Below are 17,221 nucleotides of genomic sequence, written 5' to 3'. Positions count from 1 at the left end.
TTTTATATCATTTTCTTTTTGAACTTTGAAAATGAAAAAAAAAATAAAAAACTTGAAGAATACATCATGCCATAGTTCAATTGCCGCAAGTTCAATCGTCAAATTTGGTTACAAGATGTGAAATAAGTTTGAATTACATTACAGTCCGTAGTTTGATTTACAATATTTATTACATTTCATAATTTGGCTTATTTATTTAAATAAGAACGACAACTCTTCCTGTCATGCGTAACTTGGCTTTTTCTTTTCAGAGTTGCAGTTCGTGGTTTTAAAATATTTGAAAACGAGGCTTCAGCAGTCGATGAATCCAAAATGGCGGACCACAAACCAATCTATGGATCTTATTTATTATTTTTATTGTTTTCATTGAACTCTTTATATTTTGTGGATACAGAGGGACTGCCGAAAAAAGCACAGTAAGTTTTCTCATTAAACTGAATAGTCAAAGAGCTTGTCCATTTTGACTGAACGTCTATTCTAACTCATAACATTATTAAGGTGACAGCTATTCTTATTCGATTGCCTTTTTGATATGATGAATGTATTTTACATTCGTTGGTATACAATTAACAAATCTGTATTGCAATAAGTAATTACGTTGTTGAGCAATTTATTTAAAGAGTCTAGTCTCTGTAAGTGAAAGTAGTATTGTTTACAAATTTGAAATAATTTATAGAACTTGATTGGGCCTAAAAGTAAAATAAGATATAATTTGTTTCCCCTTCCCTTCCTCCCCAACAAGTTTGTCCCTACCCAAAAGTTTTTTTTTCAGGTTCTTAGGGGATGTAAGTATTTTTTTTCTTTCGGAGTACAATATATAGTAGCCCAACAAATTGTGCGCTTTAGGGCTTTTTTTATATAGACGATGGTCAGTTGTGAATATGGTAATGCATGAACATATACTTTTGCACTTAATAAATTAATTTTAATAGTTCATTATACATATATGCAGATAATTCATTATTATGCACACAAAATTTTTTTTCCTTCATACCTACCCAACCCTAATTTTAAATAATGTGCCAGGAAGGGAAATAATAAAGTAATTTTGTGAAAGGGGAAGAAATAAACTTCTTGTCAATTCAATTTTTGGGAAAACTGCATGATTTTAAAATTATTTTCTTTGGAGAAGCTGCCCACGCTTGAACGGCCCTAACCTAACATAGCTTACCTAAACAGAATCACTTCAATAAGACCAACAATAAAAATCTTCTTTTAATTTGCAAATATCCTTTTCCTTATTAATTCTTGTGCATTCATCCGATAAAGCAATCATTTCAATATAGTTCTAGACAATTTAAAGTTTTTAAACTGTCAGTAATATTGCAATTATATATTAATTATTATACTGCTGGACATCAATTAATGTATAACAAGCTGATGTTGACCATGACAGTTAGGAGTCATGCCTTTTGTGAGGTTATTCGTGGGAACTCCTAAGATTACTGGCATGTACTATATTTAGAACATCTTTGTGGACATGTGACAAAATTTCTATACAAATGCAAGGTTTCATTTTTATTTACTTTTACAGACTTTCTGAAAGTTAAAAAAAAAGTGTCAGACATTCCGTCTGACAAACCATGAAAATCTGTCAGACCGAAACAAATCTGTCAGACTGAATGAAAGTTAATCAAAATCAAAGGAAAACTGTATTTCTAAGACACTTTTCGGTTTTAATTTTTCACTGTAAAAATGGGTACATTTTGTACAGCGCATTTTCACCACCTCCCTGTCATACACCATCGATTCATGGTCCTGCTTCCAGTTTTCATTAAATTTTGTCTCGGGTCTATTCTTTTCATTCTTTTAATGCTGTTCTGCGCGCTCCTCTGACATAGATTTTCAGTTTTTTTCCCGTTTTGGCACCTTAAATGATGCCATTTTGTATACATGCGACTTGGATAAAAGCCGGACGGTCGGACAGATCAGGAATAAAAAATTGTCAGACCTAATCAAAATTTATCGGACATGTCCTTCTGACTGACGTATTTCATGAAGTCTGTTTTATTTTTTGGTACTTAAACAAAGTGGTAGAACATAATTCAGCAAATTACATTTTATAACTTTTGGGGGGAAAAGTATTGAATTTGTAAAATTTAGCGGTTCTAAATATATATTTAGGTTAACCTGTAAAGGTCAATTTAGTTATCATGTAGTCATGTGATCAAACATTTTGGCATTCATGTGAACCTTCCCACTTAGCGGGAGACTCCCGCTTTCTTCAGCCATATTTTCAAAGATATTTCTTAAGATAAGTGGTATTTTCACAAATAAAAAAAATATCTCCTTTTTGATATCAGAACTTTCTTCTTTGTTTAATGCAAATTCTAAAATCTCCCTCTTTTTTAAGAAAAAACTCTCACTTGATCATCGGAAAAAAGGTCACATGTATGTAAATTCGGCGAAGTGCTGAATACTTTCACCTAAATTATTAGGTAGTTTATTTTAGAAATTTGCTTTTTATATGTTGAAACTTAGCTTATTAATAGAATATATATCGTTATATGCCTATTTTACTCTACGGAGTGATTCATGAATGAATACAAGCTTACCAGATTCCTGGCACAATTAAAGGTGTACTTTCTTACGGCGTTGTCTTCATCGTACCTGTCCTGTCACAATATTAAATTGCGTCAGGCCTTGACAAATCCACTTGCTCGCATAATTTGCAAGTAAAAATTTAGTAGGGTCATAAAAAGTTGATCAAACTCTTCCGGCAGAGCGAGTAAGGTTCTCTTGATCCATACGATATTTCTCTTAACATTTATAATTGAAGTTATTAGATAAACAGTCCAACTGTAGACGCATTTTCAATCGTAATACCTGTCAAACGAAAACTAGAAATCGGCCTCATGGCTAAGTTTAAAACTTAACAGAAAGCGTAACTATGATGAATCGGTTACAGCCTCCAAAAACAGCTCCAAACATCTGAAAAATGTCCTGGTTACATTCAGTCAACCCTATTGCTGGATGCCACAATATGGTGATTGAGTCAACACCAATTGCTGGATGCCACAATATGGTGATTGAGTCAACACCAATTGCTGGATGCCACAATATGGTGATTGAGTCAACACCAATTGCTGGATGCCACAATATGGTGATTGAGTCAACACCAATTGCTGGATGCCATAATATGGTGATTGAGTCAACACCAATTGCTGGATGCCATAATATGGTTATGAGTCAACACCAATTGCTGGATGCCATAATATGGTTATTGAGTCAACACCAATTGTTTGATGCCATAATAAAAAGATTCAGTCAACCATACAGCAAATCATACTGCAATATGTTACATTTATAAAAAGTAATTTAAAACTAAGCAACTGTTTATTTTGGAATTGTTGAAAATTCAACAAAATATTGATAAGCACTTGAATTGATTTTCATGTGTTTGAGAAGTTTAATTTTTATGAAACTTTTATTAAACAATAAAAAATAAAAATCCCATTTTATCTTAAAAAATTGCTCTGGCACATTTCTTACCAACTGTTTTTTTTTTTTGTTTTTTGGTTTTTTTTTAAAAACTGCAGCATGTTCTCCACTTTGCCTAAACTAAAAATAGCAAATTATGCCCTCTGATGTATTATCCATACACATTTATATGCATAGACTGTAATAATTGACCATGTCCCTCTTTTTATGTCAAAGAAAAACTGATCTGTGCCCCAGAAAATACTGTACCCTGCCTTTCAGAATGGCTACTAGGTTGTATTTTGTTCAATTTAAAATATCATAAATAGAACCATATTGTTTAACATAGAGAGCAAGAATGTATATCACCATGTTAAAGTTGACTTACTGTTTGGGACAACACAAATTCAGATAAGGAGTTCCTAAATGAATTTTATAAAGAGATCTACAATTTAACAAAAGATAAGGAAAAGAAAAAAATCCTTACAATGTTGTAAGTTATGATTTATACTAGCCACTTTGATAGCTACCAACATTTTTGTTTTTTATTAGAGTTTTAAAATATTTGTCTTTATCAAGTTCGTGAATATACTGCAAAACATTTATAATCTTGCAGATTATTGCTGAACAAAAAAAATGTTACATAATTAAATTAGCACCTTTCATGTTTGATGCTGAACTATTCAGTTAAAGATTTACTATGTTTATTTTTGGGCAGAATACTTTTATTTTAGAAATTTATTGAAATGTTGTAAATTCTTCCGGTATATGTCTAATTTGAATAAATGAATGTGTAAACTATGTTTGGGAAGCTGCATGTGTGAAGTTTAAAACGTAACATATTTTCTTTCAGTCTGTTTCTATTCAAAAGATGTTAATTTTACATTAAAAAAAGACTGTATAGTAATTATCAGGGTTTTTTTAAATATCAAATATGAGCATAATACATGTAAATGTATATCTTTAAAACTCAGTTGACATGGTCAGAGTTTCATACTGATATTCATTTCCCTGTACCTATCCCCCCACCCACGCAATAAAAAAAAAAAAAGCAAGCATCATGATGTCAATTTTGATAAAAGATTTAAATTTTACATATTTACTAGACATTACATGTACCTTGCATAAATTGTGAACTAACAAATAAATTTCATATCATATCATTAATGATTTATGATGTAATAAGGGGCTTATAATTATAACTGATCATGCATGATTGATTCCCATACTCCTGATTATCAGCAAGGTACCGATAGCACGGCATTAATTAAAACCAATTCCCTCTAGCTGACACATGGCATTGATTACGCAATACTTATAATGCCAGGCTGATATTGATCTCTTGCCAGCCTGCCTGTAGTTTTCCCATACTAATATACACCAGTATTGATTCTGGTACACATTTTCTGTATAGGACATTGTTTAATTAAGAAAAATGACTTTAGAATGTCAAATATTTGGAAGGAGGCAGTTTTAAGGGATTAAACTGTCTGTGTTGTTATCAAGATATAATCATATATACATGTATTTGTACATGTATAGAAGAATACACATGTATGTAATACTAGAGAAAATAGGTTGTCATTTATGTGCCATGTGATACAAATCCCTGCAGAATTATGTCATAACAGTCTCTTGTCTTGATACTACAAATTAGTTAATTAGGAAAAAAAAAATAATTACACTATATTTCAGTATAAATGTACTTCTTTTGGATATATTTAATATTTTAAGTTAAACCTATTACATGGCTAGTGAAATTTGATTTTGAGTTACTTTTCTGTTTTATCTGAAACAGTTTCTTTATTGTTTGTTTGATATTTATAAAGTAAATTCTGGAAAATTTTGACTTGTATGCAATGAACATGAGGCTGTGGGACAACCTAAGCAAAACAAAAAATTAATTTTGACACCCCTGCATAAACTGCTGGAATGGTAGAATAGCCTTTAGTTCATTATCAATCAAATTAAGATTTTGAAGTCACTTAATTAACCAACAGTAGAGTTTCAGCTTGGTCAGATGTCAGAAATGGGGTTGCTAGTTAGGTTCTTCATCTTTCATAGCTACAGGCTCTTCAGTTTGTAACTAAGGTTAAACATTTTGTGAGATAACCATCAACTTTAAGGTAAATTTTAAGTCGAAAAAGGGGCATAATTCTGTCAAAGTGCTTGATAGAGTTACCTCCTCCTGTCTACAGGTTGGGGTGATGATGGTGAACAAGTGTGCAAAGTTTCAAAGCCATATGTCAATGGACTTTGAAAATATTTGAACTATTACAAAAACTTTAACATAAATTCTAAGTCGAAAAAGGGGCATAATTCTGTCAAAGTGCTTGATAGAGTTACCTCCTCCTGTCTACAGGTTGGGGTCATGATGGTGAACAAGTGTGCAAAGTTTCAAAGCCATATGTCAATGGACTTTGATAATATTTGAACTATTACAAAAAATTTAACGTAAATTCTAAGTCAAAAAAAGGGGCATAATTCTGTCAAAATGCTTGATAGAGTTACCTCCTCCTGTCTACAGGTTGGTGTCATGATGGTGAACAAGTGTGCAAAGTTTCAAAGCCATATGTCAATGGACTTTGAAAATAGTTGAACTATTACAAAAACTTTAACATAAGTGGTTACGCCGACGCAGATGCCGACACCGACGCTCGGGTGACTACAATAGCTCTAATTATTCTTATCGAATAGTCGAGCTAAAAAATAATTCGGAAGTTAAAATTTGATGTTAAAATGGTCAAACACTTCAGAGTGTTGTCAGAAAATTCCTTTAAAGCTACATACATATAAATGTACCACAAATGGTTTTAGATTTTTTAAAATTAAAAAATTGAAATGGAAATGTATTATTAATTTTAGCATTGTATAAATTCCCCCATCTACATCTATAATCTTTTTGACTCTGCAAGTTTTATATATATATATATTTTTTTATGACCTGATTATGCCCTATATTGACATGTGACCTGATAATGCCCTATAGTGACATGTGACCTGATGGTGCACTATATTGACATGTGACCTGATTATGCCATATATTGCCATATGACCTGATTATGCCCTATAGTGACATATGACCTGATTATGCTCTATAGTGACATGTGACCTGATGGTGCACTATATTGACATGTGACCTGATTATGCCCTATACTGACATGTGACCTGATTATGCCCTATATTGATATGTGACCTGGTTATGCCCTATAGTGACATGTGACCTGATGGTGCACTATATTGACATGTGACCTGATTATGCCCTATACTGACATGTGACCTGATTATGCTCTATATTGATATGTGACCTGGTTATGCCCTATAGTGACATGTGACCTGATGGTGCACTATATTGACATGTGACCTGGTTATGCCCTATACTGACATGTGACCTGATTATGCCCTATATTGATATGTGACCTGATTATGCCCTATAGTGACATGTGACCTGATGTTGCACTATATTGACATGTGACCTGATTATGCCCTATATTGACATGTGACCTGATTATGCACTATATTGACATGTGACCTGGTTATGCCCTATACTGACATGTGACCTGATTATGCCCTATATTGATATGTGACCTGATTATGCCCTATACTGACATGTGACCTGATGGTGCACTATATTGACATATGACCTGATTATGCCCTATATTGATTGACATGTGTGACCTGATGATGCCATATATTGACATGTGACCTGATTGTGCCCTATATTGATTGACATGTGTGACCTGATGATGCCATATATTGACATGTGACCTGATTGTGACCTATTTTGACATGTGACCTGATTGTGCCCTATATGATCGATATGTGACCTGATTATGCCCTATATTGACATGTGACTTTATTGTGCCATATATTGACAGGTGACCTGATTATGTCCTATATTGACATATGACCTGATGGTGCCCTATATTGACATGTGACCTGATTGTGTCCCTATATTGACATGTGACCTGATGGTGCCCTATATTGACATATGACCTGATTGTGTCCCTATATTGACATGTGACCTGATGATGCCATATATTGACATGTGACCTGATTGTGCCCTATATTGATTGATATGTGACCTGATTATGCTCTATATTAACATGTGACCCAATTATGCCCTATATTGACATGTGACCTGATTTTGCCCTATCTTGACATGTGACCTGGTTATGCCCTATATTGACATGTGACTTGATTGTGCCATATATTGACAGGTGACCTGATTATGCCCTACATTGACATATGACCTGATGGTGCCCTATATTGACAGGTGACCTGATTATGTCCCTATATTGACATGTGACCTGATGATGCCATATATTGACATGTGACCTGATTGTGCCCTATATTGATTGACATGTGTGACCTGATGATGCCATATATTGACATGTGACCTGATTGTGACCTATTTTGACATGTGACCTGATTGTGCCCTATATTGATTGATATGTGACCTGATTATGCTCTATATTAACATGTGACCCAATTATGCCCTATATTGACATATGACCTGATGGTGCCCTATATTGACATGTGACCTGATTGTGTCCCTATATTGACATGTGTGACCTGATGATGCCATATATTGACATGTGACCTGATTGTGCCCTATATTGATTGACATGTGTGACCTGATGATGCCATATATTGACATGTGACCTGATTGTGACCTATTTTGACATGTGACCTGATTGTGCCCTATATTGATCGATATGTGACCTGATTATGCCCTATATTGACATGTGACTTTATTGTGCCATATATTGACAGGTGACCTGATTATGTCCTACATTGACATATGACCTGATGGTGCCCTATATTGACATGTGACCTGATTGTGTCCCTATATTGACATGTGACCTGATTGTGTCCCTATATTGACATGTGACCTGATGGTGCCCTATATTGACATGTGACCTGATTGTGTCCCTATATTGACATGTGACCTGATGGTGCCCTATATTGACATATGACCTGATGGTGCCCTATATTGACATGTGACCTGATTGTGTCCCTATACTACATTGTAAGAAATTATACCAAAAATAAAAAATTTACAAAACTTCACAGAATATCACTTGTAATACTGTTCTAAAGTGAAAATGCCGTTTAGTGCTTGAATCTTGGAAGGGTTTATTTGAATATATGGTAAAATCATGCTGAATGTATAAATTTGCTCTTTTTTGTTTTCAGGCTAGAAAATTTGGTTGAAAATTTGTCTCGAACATTGGTGGGACGATTTAACACAGTTACAGCATCTGACACGGTTGTTGCTGTAAGTATAAACATTGTCAGTTCCCTTAGTACAGGTGGTCATGTTAGTAAGGTTGTCATAGTTGATGACCCTTAACCATTATCCATCTAAGATGTGTGTTGAATTTTCTTAAGGGAGTATAATATTGAATTTCTTATTGTGAAAGGCAAACATTTTATGAGTATGTACTTGTATAAAATAGAGAAAAACAGAATCCCTAAATAATGCCCAAAACGACAAAATTGAAAATGTTGAAGGGTTGGTTTGATTGAGCCGTTTTTTTTTAACAGTACTGAAAAATGCAATTTACTGTACTGGCCCCTAGCACCGGCTTATTACAACATGAAAATGGTGAAATTTTGAATTTAGAAACATCCTTAGTGGTTTTGTTTATTTTTGTTTTCAGGCGTATAATAATACAGACAGTAAAAACAAAGCTCATGCAAAATTTAGTTTGAAATTTGAAAAATTGGATACAGATGCCATTGTCAAAAATTTCGCAGATTCCCTCAGAAGCATGTTCTTACTTAAGATGGAAGCATTGAACGTAAGTAACCATTTTGTTTGTGGTGTTTTAGTTTATTATAAACATTGGCTTATGGAAAAGGTTAATAAATGGTCCATCATCTTTTGTCAGCTATTATATACTTAGGATTCTGCTTCAGAAATTGCAAATTAGGAGTACATTAAAATGATCAGATATACAATTATATGTATGCAGGTTTGTTGAGTGTTTCAGACAACAAATAAATTTGCTCACTGGCACTAGAAGCAGATCAAATATAATTATAATTATTACAAGATACCATTTTTAATGCTTTATATTCAGTTATAAGTAGATCTTAAATTTAGCTTGTCCATCTTTCAATCTGGACAAAACAATGTATCATTTTAACGGAAAATTGCAAAATATGTAGTGACTGAATAGGGAATAGTGAAGACCATGATTAGAGGTCACGGATGCGCAGGCTTATAGTCTGCATTGGTCAGTACTGGTAGCATGGGTAGGATAGGTTGCCATTAGCAGGCTTAGGGTTAATGTGGGTAATAAAAATTATATTATTGTAACGATGAATTTTCAGAATTCTGTGAGGGCAGCGGAGGAGGCCGCAGCTAATCATACGTGGAATAATAATATAAAGGTAACTATGAATACATGTTTATTTTATATCTTTGAAAATCTGAATGATTTATATTTCCTCATCATGTTTCTTTATTGGGCTTACTATAATTGGTCAAACATTTGTTTGTATCCTGATAAACATCATGTGAAAGTACTGAATTTGAAAAAATAAATGTTTATTATAAATTATAACTTTCTGATATAGCAGGTGTTCCTTGTACAAATTCATCTCCAAAGCTAAATAACATATTGTTAGTATACATTGTTTTGTATATTTTCTGTTATTTTTGATGTACTTTAACACTTTATTGTTTAATTAAACTTCAGATGTGACATTACATGTAGATAAATAATATTAAAAATAACATGATTTTAAGGTGTTTTTTTTTAATAAATATTGTAATTGTTTACTACTTTTTGTCATTTATATTTTTACGCCTTTTAAAAACAAGTTGTATACTTGTTGCAAAAAAGTTGTACCTCCTTCTTTATGTCATGTGAGTTACACTCATTTCGCTCAAAGCCCTCGAAAATTTATCATTGAGGCTTACATTTCTTCACATTTTTTGATAGAATTGTTTTTAAATATTTTAAATCATAATGATTTTCTTCATATTTGTATAGAAAGAGGACTTCACATGTTTAAAAGCAAAGGAGATACTGCCTAACAATACTGGCCTTGTATACAGTGAGAGGTTCAAACAGAAGATCATTCCAAATGTTTCCAGCATTCACATTCCTGTCGAGATCTATGATGGAGGTAGACCATTTTTTTACTTATTTGATAGGCAATTAATATAGGTCAGATTAGTTTGAATTACTTGGTATATTTGTACATGTATGCTGAATTTTAAAAATACAGTAGAACCTATGCAGAGCAACACCCTTTGGGAGGGAAATATTGGCTTTTGTTTAGAGGTTATTGTTCAAGAGAGGTTAAATTCAGTGTTTAGTATTAGTTTAGGTGAATATTTAATTCATTTGTTATAAAGAGGTTATTGCTGTACAGAGGGTCACTTTGCTGAGGTTACACTGTATATTGATAGTAATGGTACATTGTATAAATATTGATAAGAGAGAGACGGTGAAATATTTAAGTTGGAGATATTCATTGATTTGTTGGCACCATTAATAATGAATTTCTATAGGTACCATTAAGTTGGTGTGTCAAAGCTTTCATAATGCATTGGCTTCAAATATGAGACATGAAATATATGTTTACTTCTGAACTTCAGAATAGATGTCTAGTGTTATAGTTGTTTACCCACAGCAATAGTTAAGTTGCATTTGTGTCTGTGGGGTAAACTTTGACTTCAGCCATAACCATGAGATTTTTATGATATAGGCTAAAGCCTTTATACTTTAACTTATTCAATTAAACATATTATATCTATGGACATGAGCTTCAATTTAATGTATTGAAATGTAACATTGTGCCACTGGGTGAGAAAAATGTGCAGTCTGACCAGGACTGGACTCTGTGGGACTATCTGGGTACGTTTAAACCAATTAAACTATCAGGCTGCTTATACACAATACCTCTCCTAATTAGTGAACAGTTCTGTACATGACAGCTCTATTGCCATATTTTCAAAGTTCAGGAAACTTTGTTGTTTATTAACAGACAGGTGAATTTTGTGTTTTACAAACACATCCTTATTGCATTATACTTTAAAGGGTAATGGTCTATGATTTAAATTGGTAATTTATTGATAAATTTATATGCCTTGGTATTTATTACAAAAATTTCTTATTTTTGGTCAAGTTGGTTTCTTGTGTTATGTATTGTTTGATGTTTGATAACTGTGTTGATCAGGAGTGAATTTTAGTACAGCTTGGCCAATCAAAACATTTATTACATCAGCAATTATTTGAGTCCTTTATTTAACCAATCAAAACTCATGTCATAATTTTAATTTTTTAGAATAAACCAATCAAAGTGATTGCAACATTGAGTCAAAAAAAGTTAAACAACCAATCAAAATTTTTGTTACATGAACATTGTCAAAATTTGTTAAGATACTTTGAAAATATATAGTTTTAGGTTAAAAATATTTTAGGGGCAATCGTTTCTAAACTCTTACATTTTGGTTGTTTTTGATCATACTGATTTTGTTATGAAAGCACACAGAGAGTTAAGAAGTTTTGCTGGCCAAGCTTTACTTTCTATTATTGAAATAACTGTCTTATCCCTTGAACAAATTAAAGACGGCATACTTTCTTTGACACAAAATATTTTATTTGCATTTTTGTCACACATGATACAACTTTATATTTGATTTTTTTTTTTACAAGAAAAGCTTCATAGTGCAAGTCCATACCAATGAGAAAAGAAGTACCTATAATGCTTTTGTCATTTAAATAAAGCTTTTTTTTTCACAAGAAAATGTTAAATTGCATAGTTCCAAAAACAAAAATTTGAAATTTTATCGACATACCAGAACACTAGTAAAACACTGGAATACCCCATGCATGCCGAATAATATCTATATATAGGAAGCTGGAATAAGAATTAATAATAAATTTAGCCGGCAGAAATATGTTGAAAAAGTATCAAAAGAGAAAGTGGCTAGTTTTTCACTAAAATAAGCTCTTTTTTGCATTATTTCATGATTGAGAAGTTAAGGCCTTTGATATCAAACCTTTTGCCACTGCTGTGCATTTTAGTTTGAAATGAGCATTTAATTCTTTCATATGAGAAAGCTATCCATCTAGCTTACAAGAAATTAGCAGTCTAACTCAGATGCCCACAACAGCCTGTCTGGGAGGGGGGTCGGTGTACCCAAGGACTTTCTCCACCAGTATTCCCGAAAAGGCATGAGTGGGCATCTGAGTAGGACCAATTTTCTACCACTATCAGGGAGGTATTCTGGTATTTAGGTATTGTTTGGGTATTTTGGTAAGAGGTGTGCACCCATTTGAGGCTTGCTTTTATTCCAAGTTTTTCTTTGTTTAATTATAGAACATAAAATTTTTGTTTTACATAAAAGTCATAGAGTTAAAATTCTTTCAATGAAAATGTTTTGTGTCCAATTTTGTATGCTTATATATACCCATATAGTATTGCTTTCGATTGACATATTATCTTCGCTGATATCTTTTAATAGTCAAACTAGTACCGCAATGGTCGTTGAAGGAAAAAATTCCGAGGGGTAATATATACAGTAGAACAAACATGTCATTGCATGAGAGTGATGATAAAAAATCCTACCACGGAAAATCAACAATTTATTACTGAAATATTCCTCACTGTATATCAACCAAAGCATGAACTACGGTTTATTTTAATATAAATACATACATATAATTAATATTACTGGTTTTATATGATCACTTTAGCAACGTAGCACAGTTCAGTTAAATTTCAAAAGTTAAAGAACTGGTTTTGGGTTTTGCAAAAAAAAAAATAAAAAAATAAAAAGTTAATTATAATGCATACATAGCCTGTGATATAAATGTTCTCTTAATCTAAATGTCTTGCTTTAATATGAATTTTATTGATTTATTTAAAAAAAAAGATTTATTTAAAAAATTAAAAAAAAAAAAATAAAAAAAAAATATGATGAAAGCATTTCCAGTCTTTTCATTTTTTCATAACCACACGGCTGTTAAATCTTTCTGAGCAGTTCTTTAAAGATACTGCATTTATTTTTTTCTTACATTTCTTCTTTTCTCCAATTTCTTTTTTACTGTACATTTATATGATGATATAAAATGTAAACATTTTTTGGTCAGTTTACTTATTCATGCTTAAGTTGATATACACAAAAGTTTCATTATGTTAGTGTTAATGTGCCCATCAGCAATTCAGTATTGGCACATTCTTTATCATATTATGCAAGGCTCCTTTTTTTTCTAAAGAAAATAGATTTTTATCTCCATAATACTGGGAGAACAAAATAGACCCTTGGGATACTTTCATGGTCGTAAAATAGTATGAAAATCTTTATTTTAAAAACCAGTTAAACCAGATTGACAATTATTTATATTTTTTGGCGACAACGCAGAATATCTTGTTGGTTTTCTAGCTTTCCTTTTATCAACACAGTTATTGTTTGTAGTAAAAATAGAATAAAACCCTCGTGTTTAATTTGCTGCGTATATATAAGTACATGTAGATGTATGTATTTTTAAAAGAACTGTAGTAGAGTTCTTTGATATGTAAATAAGTAGATATTGATCGCACCTTTGAGCTTGAATGTGAAATTAGCTTGCGAATTAGATGATTTACATAACCTTTTTATAGACGTTTTCTATGTAAATGTTATTATTAAAGGGAAGTAATCTTTGCTCGAGTGTTTTATGTAAGGGGAGGTAATGTCAACATCTTGTAATAAGTATCCAAAATTTTGTTCTTTGAAATGTCAAATATTTTTAAAGCTATACACTTAATCCCTAAAAATTGTTAGTTTTAGAGAAATTACATGTATTGCAAAGTTATGAAAAATTTAAATATCATATTGCCATATTCATGAAAAATGACAATTTTGCTAATTAGATAAAACAAGTCCCAGTGCTGTTATTTGATTAAATGTCATGGTAATATATCCTTCATTCAGATGAGATGTGGCTGGTCATATTAACATGTTCTTCATGCTGTTTGAATATCAGAGCTTAAGTGCACAATTTGATATGGGAATTTTTCAGCAGCTTTTCCTGCTCTTTTGGAAAAAAGGAAATATTATGTGGCAGTTCAGGAAATTTGAGAAATTTTGGGAAAGAACTACAAACTGTATTTTGTACATGACTTAAAAGTTTTTATTTATATTACCCTCCTTTCCTTTTAAGAAACTTGTCAGAATAGTTCAATTTTGATATTTTTTTTATGCAGCTGTTCAGGATTATTTTTTTTTAATTTTGGGGAAATTTTTTTTCGTTTTTTTTTTTAATGAGACTTTTTATTCATGTCTGAAGTTTTAATGTACATCATTCCAAATCTCTTTCACAAAATTAATAGGAAAATATTGAAATTGAAATTTATTCTGTAAGATATTGTTTTTTTAAGTTTAAAGTATTATGTTTGATTTAAATTTCCCCAAACTGCACTGTCATATATCTATGAGTTTTTAAGTTTTCACCCATAATTTGTTGCAATCATGTGTTTAGTTGCTTAAAGCAAAAACATGCTTATCTCCCCTGCTTATCTCATATACATGTACATTATTTATACATGTGAATGTATAATAATTTAAAAATTGATGTTGTATTTAGTAACATATAAATATTTTATGTGTAAGGCATGGCATATATACAGTAAATTGAATGATGTAATTCTATAATATTAAATGTTAGGATTTCAATATAAATTGAATATGTTGCCAATTTAAAGTTAAATCTAATCCATTATATTGTCATTCTAAAAAGGTAATAATTATGTATGTGATAATGTGTGAATGTAAAAAGGTAGGATCATACAATGTATCTAAGCTGTCACCGTCCAGTTAGCTCAATAGGTAGAGTATTGAACTGTAAATTAGGCAATATCAGGTTCAATTCCTGGATGGCACAGGTCACTCTCATGTGGTTTATCATGAAATCCTTTCTATGGTCATTCGCAATGTACTTCTGGTCAGGCATGTACAGAATTGATCAGTTCCTTAACAAAAATGAAGCTACTAGTACTGGTAAACTGCTTAACAGCCTTCCCAGGAACAATGCGGTGGCTGAACTGTGCTCTGGTGAATTCAAAGTGGCTTACTGCCATGATCAGGAGTGTAAACTACTAACACTACTACTGACAATCTGAGTTGTCAATATAAAAAGTTATTATCTAAGGACATTTGTTGTCAATATAAAATAGTGATATCTAAGGAAATTTGATGAAAATAAAAAAAGGTAATAAATAAGGGATTATATTGTCAATATAAAAAGATAATATCTGGGGGATGTTGAAGTCAATAAAGAAACGTGATATAAAAGATATTTGTTGTCACTATAAACAGTAGTATATAACTTGTAAGGGAAATATTTAGTCAATAAATAAAAAGAAATGTTCATTAACTGGGGATAATGAAGAGTGTTTGAGGTTCTAGACACTTTATTGTGTTGATTCAATCTACAATTAGATCTTCTACAAGATGGCATTAACCTTTATCTGTCAGTTAAACCAAAATAGACTGCCCGAGGTTGCCGTTTGTAATGGGCTAGGCCAGCCTGCACATCCCTGCAGCCTGACCAGGCTCTACACTTCTAAATTTTAATTTTGACTTCTTAGAAATTGATGACAGTCCCAAAAATGGAAGCTGGGAAAGTCCATTTAAAAAAGTCAGCAGGGGTTGGGTTTACCTCTTATACAATGATAACTACTTGTATCTTAACAGGACATATATAACCCTGAACTTTTATCCATAGTTTCCTGTTATAAATAGAGAAAAATAAAAAATGTTGGTGTAAAATTAACTTCAAATGTTGTTTTTCTCATCGCAAGATGATCGTTTTGCAGAGAATATTAAATATTGGTTATGTTTTATATTGTTTGAGTTTTTCTGTATTCACAAGACTTATTTTACCAGTCTTTTATCATGTAAAATGTGTTGGCGTTTTTCAGATGTTGAGATACTGAATGGTCTGCAGTGGTCAGCAGCTCTGGACAAGGTTTTCACTGAGAATTATAAAAAGGATCCTGAGATACTGTGGCAATACTTTGGTAGCCAGAGTGGTTTTATGCGAACCCTACCTGGTAAAGTGGTTTACTTAGCTGTTATCAGATATGACTGTTTTTACATGCATAATTATGTGGTTAGGTTATTTAACATTTCTAAGAGTAGCCCGTGGCTGAAATTATTATGGCAGATGTTGTTGACTTTAAACCACTTGCCCCTCACCACTTTAAGTTAAAATCCCACAAGGGACTTAGATTCTTTCCATGCATATGTAAAGTTAGTGGTTCTACTCAGATGCCTGGTTATTCCTGAAAAAATACCATGAGGGAAACCTGTAACCTGTCTTCCTCCACCAGTAAATGTGAAAAGTCGCCATATGACCTCTACTGTCTTATTGCAACCACACAAAATGATATCAACATTTGCTTTACAAAATTTATGCAATTGACTTATGACATAGGCCAAGTTTTTGTCTCCAATAACACTTAACAGCTGAATTTGTGGTCTAAATTTTTATATGCTAAAATGAATTAGGAGCAGTCTATACATATCAAAGGGGTTTCAATATTAAAGGGAGACACAGGCAAAATTTTCATTTCTTAGTTTTGAATTATTCATTCCTTATTCTGTGATTGCCCTCAAAATGAATATATTAGACAGTGAAAGGAACAAAACTTTTCTCCATATATAGAATAAAATGGTGCTTTCCTAACCTGACCCGCGTGGGTCAGGTTAGAGCGCTAGGATTTCACAATAGTTGTCACAGTGAACTCTGAAAACGTTAACGAACATGTCAAATGAATGATTTTGACTTGT

The 17,221-nt window shown here is 32.2% G+C and overlaps 1 protein-coding gene across 5 annotated transcripts in view; it reads left to right on the top strand.

Annotated features, from left to right (window-relative positions):
- Positions 1-273: 273 nt before the first annotated feature.
- The window catches only part of LOC132749939 (voltage-dependent calcium channel subunit alpha-2/delta-2-like), a 70,403-nt gene continuing 53,455 nt past the window's right edge, over positions 274-17,221 (top strand). For 4 of the 5 annotated variants that reach the window (XM_060739900.1, XM_060739892.1, XM_060739915.1 and 1 more), the window contains exons 1-7: positions 274-416; positions 8,620-8,701; positions 9,087-9,227; positions 9,763-9,822; positions 10,428-10,563; positions 12,911-12,955; positions 16,351-16,482. In XM_060739900.1, coding sequence (XP_060595883.1) covers positions 313-416; positions 8,620-8,701; positions 9,087-9,227; positions 9,763-9,822; positions 10,428-10,563; positions 12,911-12,955; positions 16,351-16,482 — 700 coding nt within the window. In that variant the 5' untranslated portion in view covers positions 274-312. The remainder of the gene's footprint in view (positions 417-8,619; positions 8,702-9,086; positions 9,228-9,762; positions 9,823-10,427; positions 10,564-12,910; positions 12,956-16,350; positions 16,483-17,221) is intronic. The other variant, XM_060739907.1, reaches the window with a different exon arrangement.

Source organism: Ruditapes philippinarum, unplaced genomic scaffold (genome assembly GCF_026571515.1).
Source record: "Ruditapes philippinarum isolate M1 unplaced genomic scaffold, ASM2657151v2 ctg531_1_1_1_1, whole genome shotgun sequence".
Taxonomy (NCBI): domain Eukaryota; kingdom Metazoa; phylum Mollusca; class Bivalvia; order Venerida; family Veneridae; genus Ruditapes; species Ruditapes philippinarum.
This window is presented reverse-complemented; position numbering and strand designations above follow the sequence as displayed.